The 21,407-nt window shown below is 38.0% G+C and overlaps 1 protein-coding gene across 1 annotated transcript in view; it reads left to right on the top strand.

The window, feature by feature from the left end:
- kctd15.S (potassium channel tetramerization domain containing 15 S homeolog) overlaps window positions 1-19,308 on the top strand; it is a 39,901-nt gene extending 20,593 nt beyond the window's left edge. Inside the window, exons 4-5 of the mRNA XM_018240482.2 lie at window positions 3,414-3,719; window positions 18,470-19,308. Of these exons, the coding sequence (XP_018095971.1) occupies window positions 3,414-3,719; window positions 18,470-18,622 (459 nt within the window). The 3' untranslated portion in view covers window positions 18,623-19,308. The remainder of the gene's footprint in view (window positions 1-3,413; window positions 3,720-18,469) is intronic.
- The last annotated feature ends 2,099 nt before the right edge of the window (window positions 19,309-21,407 follow it).

Here is a 21,407-nt window from a genome sequence, read left to right as displayed (position 1 = left end):
TAGTGTTCCATAACCTAAATTTAAGCAATTGGCAAGGGGTTTTGTTTCTTTATATCAGGGATCTCCAACCTCTTTTTACCCATGGGCAACATTCAAATTTTAAAGAAGTTGGAGAGCAACATAAGCATGCAAAAAGTTATTCAGGTGCCAAATATGAGCTGTGATTGGCTATTTGATAGCCCCTATCTGGACTTACAGCTTACATGAGGCTCTGTGTGACAGCCCACATGGTTTTTATGCAACTAAAGCTTACCTTCAATCCAGGAATTCAAAAATAAGAACCTGCTTTGGCCCACTGGGATCAACATCAGTTGGTTTTGATGAGCAACATGTTGCTCACAAACCACTGGTTGGCAATCACTGCTTTATATGGTCATGGAACCACAGTGACTTGTAATATTCTGGCTGATATAAATAGATTAACACCCATAGATAATAACAGACTCGGAATAACAAATACATTAAAATTATTGTCCATCTGCTTGAGTTGACCTTTATTCTGTGCCCTTGGGGAGTTCCCATGATTTAGTAATACCTGCCAAAAGCATCACCAATTGTCGCATGCCATTTAACAATTCTACAGGTTACACAATTTCACATTAGTTGGGTGTTCGTATAAAGAAAACTTTTTGGTTACATGATCTACCCTTGAGTAAATGGAAGCTTGGGCCTGATTCACATAATCTTGTGTTTTGAGCACCATAAGTAATTAAGACCCTGAGTCCGATTTGCTTTTCTTGATAAAGTTGCAGATGCATATACTGAAAATGTGTGGAAACCAACATGGCATGTGATAGAACAGAGATACATATAATTTAATGGGCACTACTGTATAAAGGTATGGAAAACATTCCCTCCCCACTCAGAATGAAATATGCATAAATGACAGTACCTTCCTTATTCTGTTTACAATGCAATGTGCTGATTACAAGCCACATAAATGTAATTTCATATTGCAAGAAATCAGCCTGCTAAGCATGTTGGAATATTACATAAAATTAGTCAAGAGAAGGATAGTTTCACCTCAGTTATTGCATGTGCTCTAACAGGGAACTGTCCGTTCCTTGTCTCACCTCTTCATTCTAAAGGCTGCCTTTCTAGACCCAAGAGGATGCATTATGGGAGAATTTTCCTGTGATCTCTGCTAATAACCCAGGGCTTTTCAGAACCTTTGATGTGTCACATGTAGAAGAGGCAAGAGATACTGTGCTTCTCGAAATTGGTACCAATAAGATTGTGCCAAAGGGTTTAGTAATTCAATGAAAACATATTCGGACTTACCCAAAACCTTAAAGAATATAGCAAACTGCTAAAAAATTGTTAGCAGTAACATGACAGGTGGTTTGGCAAACACAATTTATTCTCCAAAGATAATGTAAAGAGAGCAAATTAATTCTGCTCTTATTTCTTTCCCCCTCTTGGTACACACCCACTAGGTCTTAACAATATCATAATGTTAATGTAATGCCTTTATTTAGCTTTTAATTTAATCTAAATTTAATAAAACTTTTATTGTGTTTCGTGTCTGCAATTGGCTTTTTCTTTTAGAATTGTTAGTCTGTCACACGTGTATCCCGATTTCTTTTTGTGACATTTCCCAAAAAATGTTGATAAAAATGTTAATATAGAGTCAAGACACTTCTTCTGCAGAGATTCTGCATTTTATTTGTTGGGGCTCGTAGAGTAGGGTTGCCACCTTTTCTTCCTTTGGAATCTGGGTAGGGTGGCGGTACTAGTGACATCAGAGGCAGGGCTGATGATGCAAAGGAGCAGGCCAGTGACGCGAAGGGGAGGGCCAGTGATTTCCCAAATCACTCCGGAAGAGGGGAAAAGGCTTGCCAGATTTTCAGACTTCTGAAAACCGGCAGGTATTTTCGAACCTGACTGTCCGGTTCAAAACCGGACAGGTGGCAACCCTATGGTAGAGGCTTCCATTTAAATGTTAAATCCATCGCAGATTCATAGAGAAGAAACAATTATAACATTAAATAAACATTGAATAACTAATTTCCGACTTTTGGGCACACTGGCTCCGGCAGGTTACATTATTCTTGGAATCATTTCTTTAACTGCTTCTGCGTTAACATTGTAATCAAGTAATCAGTTAATTAGGGCAATAATTAATATCTAGTCTGGATGGTAGTATGGCTTTTGGGTATTTACAATACTCTATTTACTGTTCAATCTAGTGCGTTGCTGACAGATAATTAGCTGTTGCTACATCTATGGAAATTCACCCTGTAATGTGGGTTTCCATATCTGTCACAAATTTTATTTGAATATATTGTTATTGTTGTTGTTTTATTTTCTTATGTATATTAGCCATAGCTGTCCATAGGCCTGCAGCCCTTCTCTAGGTGTAGTGTATATGATTCAATGCATAACAATTAATACTGGCAAATGTATTTTATACAGCTATAATGACACTGAGGTGTTTTCTGAGTGAATAATTGTACCTCTCATATGTTTCTATGATGTAATATCCATGAAGCAATTTAATCTCCCTTGTTAACATTTATTTTTTTAGACCTTTATAGTATTTTAAGTCCTTTTTGAAAACCCATTATTTATTTGACAATGTCTAACAATTAAAAATTTAAAATTTGTCTCAAAATATCAAAATATCACTCTCAACATTGTGCTAAAAGTTAATTTAAACGTGAACAACCCCTTAATTGCATTTAATGCCCCTGCTTTATAAATGCAATGTTTTGACAATTGCAGGGGTCATTTTTGTATTTTTATTTTCTATATCTACTGGGGCACGAGTGTCTCCTTAATTATGCACATGATCCCAGGTATGGGATCTGTTATCCAGAAATCTGTTATGCAGATCCCAATTACAGAAAGGCCTTCTTCCATAGACTCCATTTTATCAAAATAACTCAAATTTTTAAAAATGATTTCCTTTTTCTTTTTAATAATTAAACAGTGCCTTGTGCTTGATCCAAACTAAAATATAATTAATCCTTATTGGAAGCACCCCCAGCCTTTTGTGTTTATTAAAGGTTTACATGATTGTCTAATAGTAGACTTACAGTATGAAGATCCAAATTACAGAAAGATCCATTATCCGAAATGGATAAATCCCAGGTCCCGAGCATTCTGGATAACAGGTCTCATACCTGTATATAAAATTCTGTGCATGATATTATATAACTGTTCTGTAGGGCATTTTCAATTGACAATAAGTTAAAGCTTTTTCCAAAAGTGTTTGATAGGGTTGAAGTCTGGAGACTGGCCAGTCCATCATAGACAGTATACTGTATGGCTTCCTGTTTCTAAGGGAGGACGTGCCAACATGTAGTACATCTTAATAGGACATGTGATCATCTGTAGTTTCCGTTTATCCAAAATGAAAGTCATTAATAAGTTTACAGTGATCTTCAACTTACCTATGTCTTGGTTTCTAGGAATTCAATCTTTTGTATGAAGAAGCAAAATATTATCAGCTACATCCTATGGTTAAAGAACTTGAAAGGTGGAAACAAGATAAAGAGCACAGGAAGCATTTCCAGCCATGTGACTGTCTGGTTGTTCGAGTAACCCCTGACCTGGGGGAGAGGATTGCTCTAAGTGGAGAAAAAGCCTTAATAGAAGAGATCTTTCCTGAAACTGGAGATGTTATGTGCAACTCTGTGAATGCCGGCTGGAACCAAGATCCAACCCATGTTATTAGGTTTCCACTTAATGGTTACTGCAGATTAAACTCCGTCCAGGTAATGTATACACATTATTATTTTATACATACATATTTATGAATAGCTCATTGCCGTTTATACAGTCTGTAATAAACATTTTCATTTGCTGCTGATTTTCAGCATAATAACACTTAGGTGCAGATTTATTATTTTCTTTACGGTCAAAACTCTCAAATTCAAATTGTGAATTAAACAAAAACGTGAATCGAGTTTTAATTAGAATTTCGAGATTTATCACACTCTGGCCCTTTAAGAACTCAAATGGACTATTCGCCACCTAAAACCTGACGAGTTCATGTATAATTCAATGGGAGAGTTTCCGGGACCAATTTGGACATGTTAGTAGCAAAAAATCGAATCGGTTTAGTCAAATTTGACTTGAATTTGATTCGAGTTTTGGAGTCGGTAAGATTCATGCGAATTTAAGATTGGGGGGTTATTTTTATGAAATAACCCCCCAATTGAATTTTGAGTATATTTGAATTTAATAGAATTAAAAAAAAAACTCACATGAATTTGAAATTCGACCTTTAATAAATGTGCCTCCTTGAGATTCTGCAGATCTTGAACTGCCTGATGTTGTCTGAATTTAAAAAATAGATTGATGATGAAAGGTTTTGTGACAGAATGTAGGCTTAGGTCAGGGCAAGACAAAAGACCTTCATCTAGTGCTTTCACCAAGTCTCGCCATGAAAATGATGGCCATAGACTCTAATGCAGGGGTGTCCAAACTTTTTGCAACGAGGGCCAGATTTGTTGAGGTGAAAATGTGTGGGGGCCGACCATTCAGCCTGACATTCTTTGAACCATTAACATTAACCTACAGAAATTGTATAGCCGTAGCAGTAATATTTGGGCACATTAGTGAAACGATCTACCACTTGATTCATACAACAATAGAGCTAGCTGTCCCAAAAAATTTTTTTAATTATTTGTGGAAATGTTTTCAAATATCTTATGTTTTGTGCTCTGATTTAAGAGATTTTGTGATGGGGAATTTATTTTCTAAACACCAGCAACATGTTATTATAACAAGCTCCAGGTCTAGCACAGTAACTTTTCAGAAGTCTCATTTAGCAAAGGGGTGCATGGGGCAAAGTGCAATTTTTGCATGCATATTGCCATGTTTTTTCTCCACTATGTAGTCTCCATTTCCCAAATCATTTTTATGATGGACACATTTTGCCATGTATTTGTGTCAGAATTATAATAATACTGGCATTAGCAGACGATTCACATGTCACAGACATGGTCTGAGCCAATGTATTGTTTAATAAAGGCATCTCTAATAAGATTTCCACATCAGTACAATTAAGAATGACTGGCCCAAGCAGTGCTGTCTAATAGACTTCTGCCTCTCTAATTCAACAGCTATTGCCAGAACTTTTCATAAATGATAAAATGGACACAATACTCAGTGGATACTGAAGGGCCAGAACCAAGAGCCTAAATGGCAGTCCAAATTATGAGTGGCAAACAAATCTCAATACTGCCACTTCTAAGCAAAATACATAAACACTCAGTTCCCGTCAGAAATGATGTAGGTTTTCTTCATGTGACCCACATGAGTTTGTGGTTGGCAAAGATATTACAGTGAGGGTACATGGACGAGGTGAATAGTCACGAACGAGGCTGAGACGGCTGGCCGTTTCTTATTAATTTTATGACGAAGGCTGTGGGCCGGTGTAAATTTGAAACCGGCCCGGACTTTGGAAATGCCTGCTCTAATGGGTGAAAAAATTTATCATGCATCAAATAAATGTCTCCCATAGACTTTAATGCATTTCAGTGAATTTTTCGCAGTTTCACGAATTTTTGGTGAAGTGAAATGGGTCCATCACTACTTAAAACATCACCCAATGTATAATGCGATGTCTGGTGCTCAATGGTAGATGTTCGGCCACCTCACAATTCATTCAATTAGAAAATTGTCCATGGCACACAGGCTGCTGGAAGCAAGGAACCTCTTGCACGTGACCCCGAAACGTTGCTCACTTCCGCAATAAACGTGCAAGGGGTTCCTTGCTTGCAGCAGCCTGTGTGCCATGGACAATTTTCTAATTCCATCACTACTTATGAAATGAATGAAGGTCTCTGGAACTGTTCTGCATTTTCCCCCCTAGATGCCTCAGCTGAAATATGGCCTGGGTAATGATGCATGTGGTATATAAGATACTTGGGGGCAAATTTACTTACCTCTGAATTTGTACCAGCTTTGCCTTTGCAGCACTTCACCGCACTTCACCAGGTATAGATTCGACAGGGCTACGCAAATTCACAAAGATCCGAAGTTGCGCACAAGTGCGTGCAGTTAAATTACAATGGCTGTATATGCAGCAGAAAACACATTACACTACACAAGGCCAGGGAACCTTAATAAATGTGTTGTAATGCCCTACACATGTGCCCACAGTATAGTTTAGGTGCCGTATGTTATCAAATGTAGGGGGGAAGGAGGGTACCCTAAAAAAAATTCGCTCTTTTTTCTTATAAAAAGGTAAAGACGCCAGCGTTTTTTTGAACCATCCCTATCTACTCTATTGCACTTCGCCTGGTCTGAGGTGGAGAAGTAAAGTGTGGCGCAAGAAGTAACGTTCGCGAAAATTAGCATGTTAGTGAATTAATGTAGTTACGTCCCTTCGCCATAGCGCAACTTCGCGTGGCATAAGGGTGCGAAGTAGCGCTAGGGTAGGTCCACTTCACTAGCGAATTTACGCCAGTACCTGTTAGTAAATCAACGAAGTGGCAAAATGACATCACGCTGGCAAATTTTCACCAAATTACCCTAGCAACCATGTATGGATTTGAATAAGAGACTGGAATATGAATAGTAGAGGGCCTGAATAGAAAGACAAATAATAAAAAGAAGCAATAACTATAAATGTGTAACCTTACAGAGCATTTGTTTTCTGATGGGGTCTGTGCAGAAGAAAAAGGCAAATAATTAAAAAACTGTAAACAATAAATAATAAAAGCCAGTTGAAAAGTTGCTTAGAATTGGTCTTTCTATTACATAAAAAATTTGCTGAAATATGAAACACTCATTTAAGCCACTTTAGCTCAAGTCACTGTAGATAACCTAGTATTCCATTAAACTGCCAATTATATTGCAAAAACATGTAGTATAATGCACTGACGTAACAGTTCTATGCCAATTGCAGTAAAAATCTTTTGACTAATTTCATTCTGAGATCAAACATTCCTTTAGGGACATGTTTTACTTAAGTACTACAATGAATTACTGCATGAAAATTTTGAAATAAATCTGTTTCGGCTTTTCATTAGCCATATCTGTTCATTAAGCCTTGACATTTTTAAACACTTTGAACCCTGTCACAGGAAGAACTAAGGATTTTACTGTGGGACCCATTAAGTTCTAGTTGTACCACTGGTTACTGTAGCAGTGATGTCAGGCTTGGGGAAGGGTAAAGACAGCACTAACATCAGTTTTGTGAAACTAGGTGCTAGTTTTCAAAAGATCGATTAGTGCCATGAAGTTTTTTTTCCATATTTCTGTAAAAGTCATGTGAGCGATAGACTCAAAGATCCACTCGTTTGGCGATCTTTCCCTGATATTCCACCAGTGGCATGGCTATATCGGGGGGTAATCCCAACGTTCGGCCGTATGGTCGAACGATCAGATTACAATACGCCAAGGGGCTCAGAGGGGTCGGTCGGGTAAAAATCAAACCTTCCCGATCGATATCGTGGCCAGATATCGTTCTGGAAGACCCTTCGGAAGCCCCCATACACGGGCAGATAAGCTATCAAATTGGTCTAAACAACCGATATCGGCAGTTTTATCTGCCCCTGTATGGCCACCTTTAATTTACAAATCAAAACAATATCCACCTTCCAGCTAACTGCTGGTACAAATGCTCAGTTTACCATCAACATTAGTTTGGTGCATCACTAAAGAGGCACATACTGTATAAATGTACTAATGAAACCACTAAAGAAAAAGGAGGGGGAGACTTTGTATATGATTTACTAACATAGGTACAGGTAAGGGACCTGTTATCCAGAATGCTCGGGGCCTCAAGGTTTCTGCATAAGGAGTCTTTCTGTAAGTTGGACCTCCAAACCTTAAGTCTACTAAAAAAATAATTAATTAAACTCAATAGGATTGCTTTATCATGTTAGTTGGGATCACGTGCAAGGTTCTGTTTTAGAGTTAAAGGAACAGCTCAGTGTAAAAATAAAAACTGGGTAAATACAGTTGATAGGCTGTGCAAAATAAAAAATGTTTCTAATATAGTTAGTTAGCCAAAAATGTAATGTATAAAGGCTGGAGTGACTGGATGTCTAACAGAACAGAACAGAACACTACTTCCTGCTTTGCTGCTCTCTAACTTTGAGTTAGTCAGTGACTTTCGGAGGGGCCACATGGGACATAACTGTTCGTTGAGTTTGCAATTGATCCTCGGCATTCAGCTCAAATTCAAAAGTAACAGTTATGACCCATGTGCCCCCCCTCAAGTCACTGATTGGTTCCTGCCTGGTAACCAATCAGTGGAAACCAAGAGAGCTGAAAAGCAGGAAGTAGTGCTCTGGCTATTATGTTAGACATCCAGTCACTCCAGCCTTGATACATTACATTTTTGGCTAACTAACTATATTAGAAATATTTTTTATTTTGCACAGAGTATCTATTTAGCCCGTTTTTAATTTTACACTGAACGATTCCTTTCAAGAGAAAAAGGAAATCATTTTTAAAAACTTGAACTAATTGATTAAAATGGAATCTATGGGGGACGGCCTTCCTGCAACTCTGCTTTCTTTATAATGGGTTTTCACATAACGGATCTCATACCTGTGGAGATTACTAAAGAAACCAATCAGATCTTGCTTGCATTCATAACCTGTAGTGTTCCAGTTAAAACAAATGGCAACTATATAGTTGAATCTTATTGGTTGGTAAATTACCACCTGTGTATTGCGTTCCATTCTAGGACTGATGCGGCATGTATTACTTACGTTATTGCTAAGTCTGTCTGTTTTAGTGCCTTTGTATACTCTTTGGAGTCGCTTTTATTCTGAATTGCATTTTCTGTTCCATGGCAGTCCCTGGATTTCTGAATCTGTTCCATGTGGTTTTCAAGCTATTTGTTTCCTGGTGATTTGCAAATTTGCTGCCTCAGTTTCCTAGATAATTACCATCAGTATGTGTGACAATCCATATAACACTGAGAGTATGAATAATAATAAGAATCACATTGGCAGTGTTAAAAGCTATTTGAATCTGTTTGAGTTTCAGCTTTGCTGTGAAACGGCAGAATTTGTGAAACTATCTAATATGAGGCCAGTGTTAGTGATCTAGCAGAAACTGCTTTTTCAGATAATCTGTATATCTGGTATTTTGCTGCTCTGACCCATGTTCTGCACTGTCTGAAATTCAAACAACTATCTGTTGTTTTAGTGACACTAGCCACCTGGTTCTGAATACTAGTTTGGAGATGGGCTTAAGTATAAATGTATAAAACTCCACAAGGGCTTTTGTAGGATGCTGTTGGATCGACAAAGCACATCCAACAAGTCAGATGGTGTTGCATGGGTCCAGGGTCGGACTGGGACACCAGGGGCCCACCCTAAAACCTTAGACCAGGGGCCCACTCTCAGTATTATGATTCTTCCTCTCCTCGCTCAACCGCTATTCTCCTAGTCTCTTTTCTTTACATACTATAATCTATTATTCCATCTATTTAGCCTCTTTTTTCTCATAGAAATAAAGAATGACCATGAAATATACCAAATGTTTAGCAGCATGAGGGCCTACTGACACCTGGGCCCACCGGGAGTTTTCCTGGTATCCCGGTGGGCCAGTCCGAAACTGCATGGGTCATAATATAATGGGACTGATACAAAAATCATGTAAAATGTTCCATGACATACTGATGCGAACACTGCATGATGCGTCTTCATGCGACAAGATAAAAAACGGATGACGTCGGAAAGACTTTTTTTTCCTCATTGAAATAAATTGACTGCTGGATGTAAACACATGAAGAAAAGACTCCATCCGACTTTATCTGATCCCACTTTACATTCCAGCCTAGGGGGATCAGATTTTGTAGCATCCTAAAAAATCTTGTGCTTTTATGCTGCATCGTTTGGCATCATGTGGTGTTGCATGGAGGATCAGATAAAATCTCACCCACAAAATCTGATGAAAATTGCTTGTGGAGTTTTACTCTTAAGGTGGCCATACACGGAGAGATCCACTCGAGGTGGGCAATATCGGGCTGATCCGATCGTGGGCCCTAGGGCCCAATGATCGGATCCTAATGAATAGCAATGGGCGGTCAGATCGCGGGACCGCATCAACGAATAGATGCGGCCGCGATCCGACGGGATTTTTCTTCCCATCCGATCTTTCGGCCAGATCTCGATCAGGGAAGCCCGTCGGGGGCCCCATACATGGACCAATAAACTGCCGACACGGTCTGTCGGCAGCTTTTATCGGCCGTGTATGACCACCTTAAATTATGTATGTGTTGCCTTTGACACAAATCCCTATGTGCATACCACACCTGTTGCTTTCACACTGTACCCTTTCACCTACTGTATATCATAACAATCAGCTGAACATTTAGCTTTCACCATTCTTGGAGTTGTGTCTTGTGCTTCAGAGCTATAGGTCAGTTAATTTCCATCGACATTAATTGCAGAAAAACATAAAGTGATTATTTATTTGGTAGTCCTCCATTATTAGTTATTGGTCAGCCCAGGGCCTGAAACAGGGGGAGGTGACAAAGGGATGTGCTTGGAAAGAAGTGAGGGGGCAACCAACTGGGAAAGGAGAGAGCCACAGAGTGAGTGGTGGGGGACTGTGCGGATCAAGCAGCAACGGGAAGGGGGTGGGGCGTATGATGCGGCCTGCAGAGTTTGGGATTGAGCAAGCAGGATTACGGGCCAAAAACTATTACCATGTTTATATACAATATAAACTAACAAATCTGATGAAGACTGTGGAGAAGGTTATGTATCTAGCCGCTTACTCCTTGCAACAACCTATTGTAATACCCATTGCCCCCCTTGATGTCATAAATAAATGTTCTGAGACAGGAGTGTGGATGAAGGTCGGCCACAGCTTTATTTATCTTGATATCATATCTCACCAAATCCTTGCCAATCCAAAAACACTTGTTTTACTCCCCCCAATGCCGGCCATTGCGTGGGCATGTCATATCCCCTTGATAGCATAACAGAATAACAGGCAAAGGATCAATTAACCGCCATGCTGTGACAAATACACTTGCAATTAAACTTTACAGTCGATAACTGCACTTTTTTTTTAAATAATTAACTTGTAACAACTCTGGAGGAGCACTGGAGGAGGGGGGCGCCGTTCTTATAGAAGTGCGCCTGGGCGATGACATCATGAACGCCTGGAACTGGAAATTTAATGTGGTGGGCAGGGAGGATGGACTCACTAAAGGTTTAAAATGTACCATAGTAGTCTCACAGGATATAGTTTAGTTCACCTTATATAGTAATTACATTTTAGTATGGTGTTGTCATATTATGAGACAATTAGCAATTGGGTCCAATTTACCCTGGCAACCAGTGATCTGAAGTGCACGGATGATAAGTAATAGAAAGTTGCAATAACATTGTAGCCTCTCAGAGAAATAGTTTTTTGCTTGCTGAAGTCAGTGACCCTCAACAATGTGAATATGCATTTTTGCAAGAAGCAGAAAAGGAAGGCAAGTGATTTAAAACTAAATGTAAACATTGTGGTTAAGATTTAGAATAATTATTTGGTGATTGTATGTACTTGCTCATCTTTTTCAGCTACTGGACATTTTTGTTCTCTAATATATTTGAAATCACGAGCAAATAGGTTGAATAGCAGTTATACATTTGTTTGCATTAGATTAAAATGATGGGCACATCATAGGTGTAACTGGCATGCAGTCACCATGCAGTTTGCACTCATGCAAAACATGCAGTCACTAATTTGTTTTTTAAAGGCATTAGCATGCTTGACTACATCTTTGTTAAAGGAGTACTAAACCCGAAAAATGTCTTAAAATGCCATGTTTTATATACTGAACTTATTGCACCAGCCTAAAGTTTCAGCTTGTCAATAGCAGCAATGATCCAGGACTTCAAACTTGTCACAGGGGGTCACCACCTTGGAAAGTATCTGCGACACTCACATGCTCAGTGGGCTCTGAGCAGCTGTTGAGAAGCTAAGCTTAGGGGTTGTCACAAATTATCAAACAGAAACTGAGGTTCGCCTGTAATATCAGATGATGCTACAGGGCTGATTATTAAATTCTGAGGCTAGTTGTACTGGTTTATGTGCTGCTGTCATGTAGTAATTGTCTTTATTAATTACTAATCAGCCTTAGGGGCAAATTCACTAAGCGCTAGTGACGCCTTGGCCGCAGTTCGCTGGGGCGCCGCTAATTCACTAAAATCCGAAGTTGCACTAGAGACGAAAGGTAGCGAAGTTGCGCTAGCGTTAATTAGTCAAGCCAATCGAAGTTACGCTAGCGATGCCTAATTTGCATACGGCGCCAAGTTAAAATACAATGGACGTACATGCTGCAAAAAGTACATTACACTGCACAAGCCTGGGAATCCTTTCTAAAATAAAATAAAGTTGTTCTATTGCCCTACACATGTGGCCACTGTATAGTTTAGGTGCCATATGTTAGGAAATGTAAGGGGGGAAGGTTGGTACCCCCAAAAAAATTTCCGATCTTTTTCAGCCTATCGTTAGCCACTTCGCCCTTTAGTAAATTTGCCCCTCATATTGTGACATTTCTATTCTATGTGTACTGTATATTGTAAGTGGGTCCCTAAGCTCATTAAGTGACAGCAGCACAGAGCATGTGCATTGAATCAGCAGAAAAGAAGATGGGGATCTACTGGGGCATCTTTGGAGGTACAGAGCTTCCCTGCTAAAAGGCTGTGGTTGCCTTGAGCTGGTACAGAAGCCCACAACATAATGTACAACATTTCTAGCTACTTCTTTAGTTAAAACCAGATGCTATCATGGGGGAGTGGGGGGGGCAGAGGGATTTTTCTTTTTACAAATATCCAGCTATTTATCAGTTTTATTAGCCAGTGGGTTTTTAAAGTGTGTCTTGTTTCCATTAAAATGCATTACTTCACTGGTGCCTGTGAGAGCTCTACAACCAATTACACATAGATGGGACTGCACTTTTATATTCCATACATTTGTATGCCCAAACAAAATGATAATCCAATCAACTGGTAAATTCTGAAACATGGCCCTTATATTTACTTTAACTAATAGAAGATAGAAACAACTGGGCTAATTTACTAGTATATAGGTATAGGTACTAATCTGCCCCAGAACATTTCTCCTATCAACCAATTACATATTTCATTATCTCATATAGAAGACTGATCAGAAGCATTTTAATTGGTAATTCAGCCCCAATATCATTTAGATCGATTTACAAAAATGGGTTGTTAATGGGTTGTTAATACGATTTATGCCTTGATGAAATAATAATACTGATACCAATAAAAAGCTCACTTGTAGAACTCTTACACCAACGTGCAGATGATTACAATGTATTTTACATGGCAGTAAAGCTTATGACCTGGTATTCAGATAAAGGGGCCATAATTGTGACTATGAATGTTCCATGACTATGAAATACTGTAGTTTGTTTAAATGTTTTGACTGCTAAAACTGAGAGCACTGTTGACATGAAAATAACTGCATATAAATGTGAGTATAAAAGAATCCTTTTAGTACAACAGCTCTATAAACCTGAAGACAAACAGCCTTTTGCATACATCGTAATTAGAGCGTCACATGAACTAATTTACTTGTAACTAAGTGTAAAGCATCCGTTTCAATGTGTGAATGGAATCAAGGTTAATCAACAGAGACCTCAAAGTACATTCCATGAGAAAAAAGGATCCATTTCATATTTTGTTTTTATCCACATTCCGGGAACTCATAGCAATCACTTCAGGGGTCACCCAAGGTGACTAATAAATGAAAATAAATCATTCATGTGATGGTTCTCTCACATTGTTAATTTTCTTTGCTTGTACTTAACCAGCTAGGGGGGTATAAAGTTTGTTTCAAAACATTATGCTCCCAAGGACCTGCTTTCCCCAGAGAATCTCTGCAGATATATATTTATATAAATACCTGTTAGATCACTACTTTTTTCTTAAAAAAGCGGAAAAAATACATTCTTTATTCTATGTTTTAACAGCACCGTTCTAATAAATGCAAATTTTTTTCATCAATGCAGAGCCTAAAGGTCTTTTTAGCAAATGCCCCCAGCGAGTAAGACTATGTTCCAAAAAAAAACCTGCAAAAAAAAAAAATCTCTGCCATTTTCCAGAGAATGCAACAATGTATAAATGCATAATTTATGTCTTGCTCATAATTAAATGATGGTGCCTGCGGTGTGGACTTAAAAAAATTGATCTCTGCACTTTTTTTATCCTTCACAAAAGATGTTCTGTAAAAAAATTGCTGTAAGAATTTTGAGTGCTTCAGTTCCTGCTTAGTTTTGCTACTAGTTTTAATTTAACTTTATATACCTGTTTAGTTTAACCAAACTGCTATGGTAGGCTGACCCTTTAGTGCCTCCGTTAACATTTTTATTCCCAAGTGCAGCTTTTCTGGGAATTTATAGTCTGCTTGTTAGAAAGATTTCTTACGAGGAATTCAGGATAACATTGGGAAAGTAAGTGCATGCAATTATATTGCCTGTATTGCCTCTTATAGTGCTTAGGTACAAAATATGTTTTTTTTGGAGTCCCATTTATCAAAGGTTGAATTTCAAATTGAATTTTTCTCCCAAAAAAAAAAACTCCCAAATGTCAGGAAGGCTAATGACTCAAAAAGTGAAATTAGAAATCACCAAAGTCCTTTACAGTGAAATTCCGCCACTCTCCATTCATTTCTATTATTAAAAGAGTATTTATTAATGGGTGAAAGTGAAAGTTCATCCTTTGATAAATAGGCCTTTCAAAATCCCATAGAAATGAATGGGGAGTGGCGGAATTTCACTCTAGAGGACTGTGGCGATCTTTAACTTCGCTCTTTGATAAATATACCCCCATGAGGGTTGGCTGCCATGTTTGGCTGTGTCAAATAGCCTTTGAGAATCTCCACCTATTCCTCAAAATGCAGGCCCGGATTTGTGGAAAGGCCAACTTTTCTCTTCGCTCTTTGATAAATATACCCCCATGGCTCAACGGAACTCTGCCATTGACTTGTACATGAACTCGGCAGGTTTTAGGTGGTGAGTATTCGAACTAGGACTCTTTCCATGGCCGAGGTGTGATAAATCTCACATTCAAATGTATATAAATAGGGGGATTAAAATGCGAATGTGTGAATTTTTTAACTCTCAAATTTTAATTTTAATTGACTATTCGACCCTTGATAAATTTGCCCCTTAGAGCAGGAGTGCCCATACTTTACTAATGAGAGGTCCACTTTTAGTGATGTCCCATTATGATCTACTTCCATAAAAGCATTGTTAGCATTCTGTTCCATGGAAAATATTACTTAAATATTGATTTATGAAAAAATGTATATTGTTATATTTAACAAAACTATTTCTTATGTAACCTTAATGTAATAAATATCTGAATGAAAAGCATGAAATAGGAGGGTGATTTAGTCAAGCTGTTTGTTGACTGTGTATTGAGATCTACTGATCACCAGCTAAAGGTCTACTGGTAGATCCTTATCTACCTTTTGGGCACCCCTGCCTTAGAGTCTGTTTGGATCTGTCTTTGGCCAGGCAGCAAAAACTGGGGACTTGTAATTGTCAAGGCATTAACAATTACAAAGTTTGAGACTTCCAGTAAAAGTATGTATATATCGGCTATTAGCTATGTTTTTGGCATGTCCTTTAGTGTATTGCTTTGGTCATTTACTTAGCTACATTATTAAAATGATCTAAGAACATTCATTAATAAATTAGCCTATAAGGACTCCAAGATGATATACTTAATAGTATTTATTTTCTATTGACCTTTCCTCTGGCTTACCCTATGCCTACATGCTCATTTTCACAGTGTCACACTCTAGGGCAGGGGTGCCCAAAAGGTAGATCAGGATCTACCAGTAGACCTTTAGCTGGTGATCAGTAGATCTCAAGACACAGTCAACAAACAGCTTGTCTAAATCACCCTCCTATTTCATGCTTTTCATTCAGATATTTATTACATTAAGGTTACATAAGAAATAGTTTTGTTAAATATAACAATACACATTTTTTCATAAATCAATATTTAAGTAACATTTTCCATGGAATATAATGCTAACAATGCTTTTATGGCAGCAGATCATAATGGGACAACATTGCTTAAAGTGGACCTCGCATTAGTAAAGTATGGGCACTCCTGCTCTAGGGGGCAGAGGATCTGATGCATCCCAAGGGGTATGGTGTACAAACACACAGGAGGTTTATAGAAACATGGTCCCAATAGGTAAATATTCAGGTGAATTAAGGTTGCTGCTGCCCATGAAAAGCAGCTCAGAATGATATCCTGTTTAATTACTGAAAGATCCCATGCTCAGACAGGGATTTTGTTGTTTAATATCTAGACATCTTTTGGGCTTTCCTTCCTATCCCTGATATTTTCCCTGCTACAGTTGTTGTAGTGATTTATCAGAATCATAGACACTAATCATACTCTATGACAGATGCGGATGTGACCTTGGGGGATGAATATGTTTTTTTGAACTGTAGAAAGGAAGAGTTGTTAGTTTCACTAGTTCTCTTACTATTGCTACGCTAGTGAAATAAAGGCTACTCTTAAAATATTTATGGCTGCGATATTTCTTGTTCTTTCTGAAATATGTTTGCAGTGCTTTGCATATCCATAGGCTGAAATCTCTGATGGCAATAAATAGGTTAATCAGTGCTTGTACAACTGGAAATCTAGGAACCTGAGACTGAAAAAATATTTGGGGAATAATGTTCCCCTGCTGTAAAATATAAGGATATCACCAACTCCATAAAGGCATGAGGGTAAAGGCTGAGTGCATATATACAGGTCAGGAAACTCCTTATATATTACAACAGGGGGTTCATACTTTTTATATTACATAAGTTTCAGTAAGTCATGTTGTACAAATGACATCACTAAACTCTGATTATAGCTGATGACATCAATAGTCACTTCTTAGTGCTAAGAGAACTTAGTTCAATTTTAGCAAGGTGATTATTTTTTTCAGACTTCTTCTTATCTGGTATGGTAGTATTGGTTAAGAGAAAACACAATTCCAATATTTAATATTGGGTTTTCGGCATGAACCTGGTAATTATAGGCCTGTAAGTTTGCCATCTGTGGTGGATAAATAATTTGAAGGTATGTTAAGCAATCACTTTCAAGATGATGTCTTGGAGAATGGCATTATAAATAAGGTCCAGCATCATTTTATAGAGAACAGATTTTTTAGAATACTGTAGGAAATTGGATAGTGGTGTTGCAGGATATGTGCTTTGCTTCATTGTACTAGATGTGGTCTTGCTTATTGCCAAGGCTTTTGAAGGAGAGCAATATAAACATTTGTTGTTTAAATTAAGGTGAAAGTTCTCATATAGACAGAGAATTGCTTTGCACTGGGTTCACTAAGAGCAGTGTATCTGTGTTTGCTGTGTTTTCAATGAGAAAAATAAACATTTGATTGTATAGGCAGAATAATGGAATACTGAAATCTGAGCAGCTAAGAGGCACATGCGATTCGATGTCAGTAAAAGTGGTTATTTACCTGCAACTTACAGTAAACCCTTCATGGGACTAAGATATATATATATATATTTTATATCATTTTTATTTAATGCAAGCTTCTGTAATTATTGTTTACATGATCTGGTAACTGAACTCCATAAACTTGGGATAGACAGTCCCAAGTAGGACATAACCAGTTACAAAATGGGGAAGCAACTGATATCTGCCAGCACTAGCTGCCACCTTCCTTAAACCTTTTTTTAAGTATACATGGCATGCAATGTCATAGTTTGAAAAGTACAAGAAATATGTTATACTAGACATTAAGCCCGTTAAATTAACGGGCGCTAGAACATATGTAGTCAAACATTGATAAAAACAGAATTGTTCTAGTCTAAAAAAAATTCGCCAGAGACGGTCCGTGGGGCACATGCGCAGTAGCGCAATCCCACAGACACACGTACTGGACGCAGAGACACTTCAACTTTATTATCGAAAAAAAATTCGCCAGAGACGGTCCATGGAGACGGTTCGTGGGGCACATGCGCAGTAGCGCGATCCCACGGACACAGGGACTGGACGCAGAGACACAAATTCGCCAGAGACGGTCCGTGGGGCACATGCGCAGTAGTGCAATCCCACGGACACAGGGACTGGACGCAGAGACACTTCAACTTTATTATTTAGGATATAGGATAATAAGAAGCAGACTGGTCAATAATAAAATTGCTATATTCTTTAACTAGAACTTTCCCTGTAGAGTTTTCTTGATGACACCCTTCCCACATCCTACCCATGCTTTCATTCTGCATGTCCACACCATGTCTATCTGTTTCCACCCACACTCAGCACCTGTCCTGCCTGCCAATATATTACCTCCTTCTGTCATATGTGGGTACATTTCTATTTATGGGAAAAAGTTACGAAAAAAAACTTTTCAAGGGCATCTAGAAGGCTATTGCTTTTTCTTCATATATTCCTAGTTAAATTAGCAGCTTGTGATTAATAACAAACTGGCTGACATGTTGCTTTTTTAAAATAATCTTATCTATGCCATTCTCTTTTAGGTACTAGAGAGACTCTTCCAGAAGGGATTTCATGTGGCTGCATCTTGTGGAGGTGGTGTGGACTCCTCACAGTTTAGTGAATACGTATTGTGTCGTGAGGACAGAAGAATGCAGCCAAACACAATGAGGATAAAACAAGAGCCACTTGACTGATGTTAGGCATCACTTTGTATCCCTAGAAGTGCGCATTAGTCCTTGGTATGAAACCTTTAGGACCTGCAAACCAGTATTAATGAACTTGTGACTACTTGTTGCCAGTTTGTAATATTAAAAGACAGACTCATTGACAGGCACATGCCTCACAACTGCAACTTTTGAGAGTACTTAACTAGATTGGTTGGCTATGGATATATATATTCCTCTCAACAGCTGTGCTGTAAAGATAATAGACCAATCATGGATTATTATAGACATCACAGTATATTATCAGTGATGAAAATCATTTTTCCTGTTTTTTTTTTTATTTGAAGACCCACTCCCAGTATGCTGCATTGAACAGCTTTCTGATCTCCATCTGTACATGTGATGCTTCAAAAAGACTCCTTTTGCAGTTACATTTTACTAAAAGGATTGAAGGCAAAATACCTAGGAGACAAATACCTAGGAGATCCCCAGCTACAGACAGATCACATGGTCACAAGGTTAAAAGCCGAACCAATATATTTGGCAAATGTGTGCTACATGGAGGGTGTTTGGATCCCATCAGAATTTATAACTCTTGCCTTGTCCCAAATGCTTTCATTATTATGCATGGTTAGGAGTACTGGGTAAAGAGAAATATACTGTGCAAAATCAAGGTTTCCAACCTGTTGCTTTGTCTAATAAATATTTATACAGAAGAAACAATGGCGTTTCAGTTATTAACCAAACTTCAAGCTGCTAAATTGCTTGGCCTTTCATATTATCTGTGTGTAATTTAAAGGGGAACTATCATGAAAATTAAAATTTAATATATGCTTCATGATACTGAATTAAGAAACTTAATAAATACAATTAATTAAATATTGTGCATTGTTTATGAAATAATCAAGTATGTTCACTATCCCTCTCTCATCTGTTTCTCTTCATTCTGTCTTCATGCAGCAGTTGGGTGTCACATAGTCATTGACTGTTAGATCCAATATATATTATAAGGGGGGTCCCTTTCCTAGCAGATGAATTAGAACTCACTCAAATAACTGGTTCCAGTAAAAAAAAAAATCTAGCAAAATAACTGCCTTTTGCTCAAATCCTGCATGTAGAGAGACAGGATTTCTGGTGATTTTAATAGAGTGAGCCCTAATACATCTTCTAGTTAAAAGGAGCCCCCTATAAGGTATATTGGATCTAACTGTCAATGCATATCTGACACCCAACCGCTGCATGAAGACAGAATGAAACAGAAAACAGATGCTGAGAAAGGGACAGTGAAGATGAACTTGATTATTTCAGAATCAGTTCCGAATTTTTGTATTTAGAAAGTTTCTTATTTCAGTATGCTGAAGCTTATATTAAATCTTAATTTTCACGATAGTTCCCCTTTAAATCAATAAGGATATTTGCAATGTTTGGAAATGAAATGTTTATACCCCATAGAAATTGTAAAAAAAAAAAGTCAGAAATGAGCAGAAGGGGTGTTGGTTACAGCAACAATTATTTTATTTAATGCTGTTTGATAATGATTATGGTCAACAGTACATGCAGACCTAAGAGATATTACTGTATTGGCGTTTTTAAAGTGGAACTACTGGTCAAGCAGCTCTTTAAACATAACTGAAATAAATTGGTGTATAGAATAAACTTTAATTTAGGACCTAGCAGATTAAATTTGTTCACTTGTTTCTTTGACAAACACTCGAGGACTTGAGGCTTGATAAAGGGCACTGTGAGGCCCGAAACGTTGCCATTTTGGCCTACTAAAGTTTGAGCCAATAAAAATCACATAACCAAACGGATTTAACTTGTCAGTATGCTGCAGTTGTGTAGATTTTGCATATGATTTTCCTGACCCGTGGCAGGTTGGGTAACTTAAAGGGATACTGTCATGGGAAAAACATTTTTTTTTCAAAATGAATCAGTTAATAGTGCTGCTCCAGCAGAATTCTGCACTGAAATCCATTTCTCAAAAGAGCAAACAGATTTTTTTATATTTAATTTTGAAATCTGACATGGGGCTAGACATATTGTCAATTTCCCAGCTCATGTGTCTTGTGCTCTGATAAACTTCAATCACTCTTTACTGCTGTACTGCAAGTTGGAGTGATATCACCCCTCTCCCTTTCCCCCCCCCCCAGCAGCCAAACAAAAGAACAATGGGAAGGTAAAAAAAAGGAAAAACAGCAGCCTGCCAGAAAGCATTTCTCTCCTAAAGTGCAGGCACAAGTCACATGACCAGGGGCACCTGGGAAATTGACAATATATCTAGCCCCATGTCAGATTTCAAAATTGAATATAAAAAAATCTGTTTGCTCTTTTGAGAAATGGATTTCAGTGCAGAATTCTGCTAGAGTAGCACTATTAACTGATGCGTTTTGAAAAAAACATGTTTTCCGATGACAGGATCCCTTTAATGCTAAGCACCTGGTCCAACCAGACATTCCACAGAGGTAGAGCACTTAACTATCATGTGAAACACTCGAGGACAGACATTGGCTGGGATTCCAGCATTGGTTAAAAACAGTTTCCAGCAAGATGTAATTGTACAACAGCTAAAGTATTACAGATTTCTTAGCTGCAGATATAATTCCTTTTTATCAGGGTTCACAGATGAGGAGACATTTTAATTAATCCTGTATTTAAACGTGTTCTGATATGACAGTTATTTATCCTTGTCCTCTCCCCACCCATATTAATTTAAAGCTTTTAACAATGACTTGAACAGACATATATGGTAAGCTAATGTATATAACAATTGTATGAGCAATCTTAGATGCCAAGAATGTTTTAATGCAGTAGTTCT

This window comes from Xenopus laevis, chromosome 4S (assembly GCF_017654675.1).
Source record: "Xenopus laevis strain J_2021 chromosome 4S, Xenopus_laevis_v10.1, whole genome shotgun sequence".
Classification (NCBI taxonomy): domain Eukaryota; kingdom Metazoa; phylum Chordata; class Amphibia; order Anura; family Pipidae; genus Xenopus; species Xenopus laevis.
The sequence above is the reverse complement of the archived record's forward strand: the minus strand, read 5'-3'. Positions and strand labels throughout refer to the sequence as shown.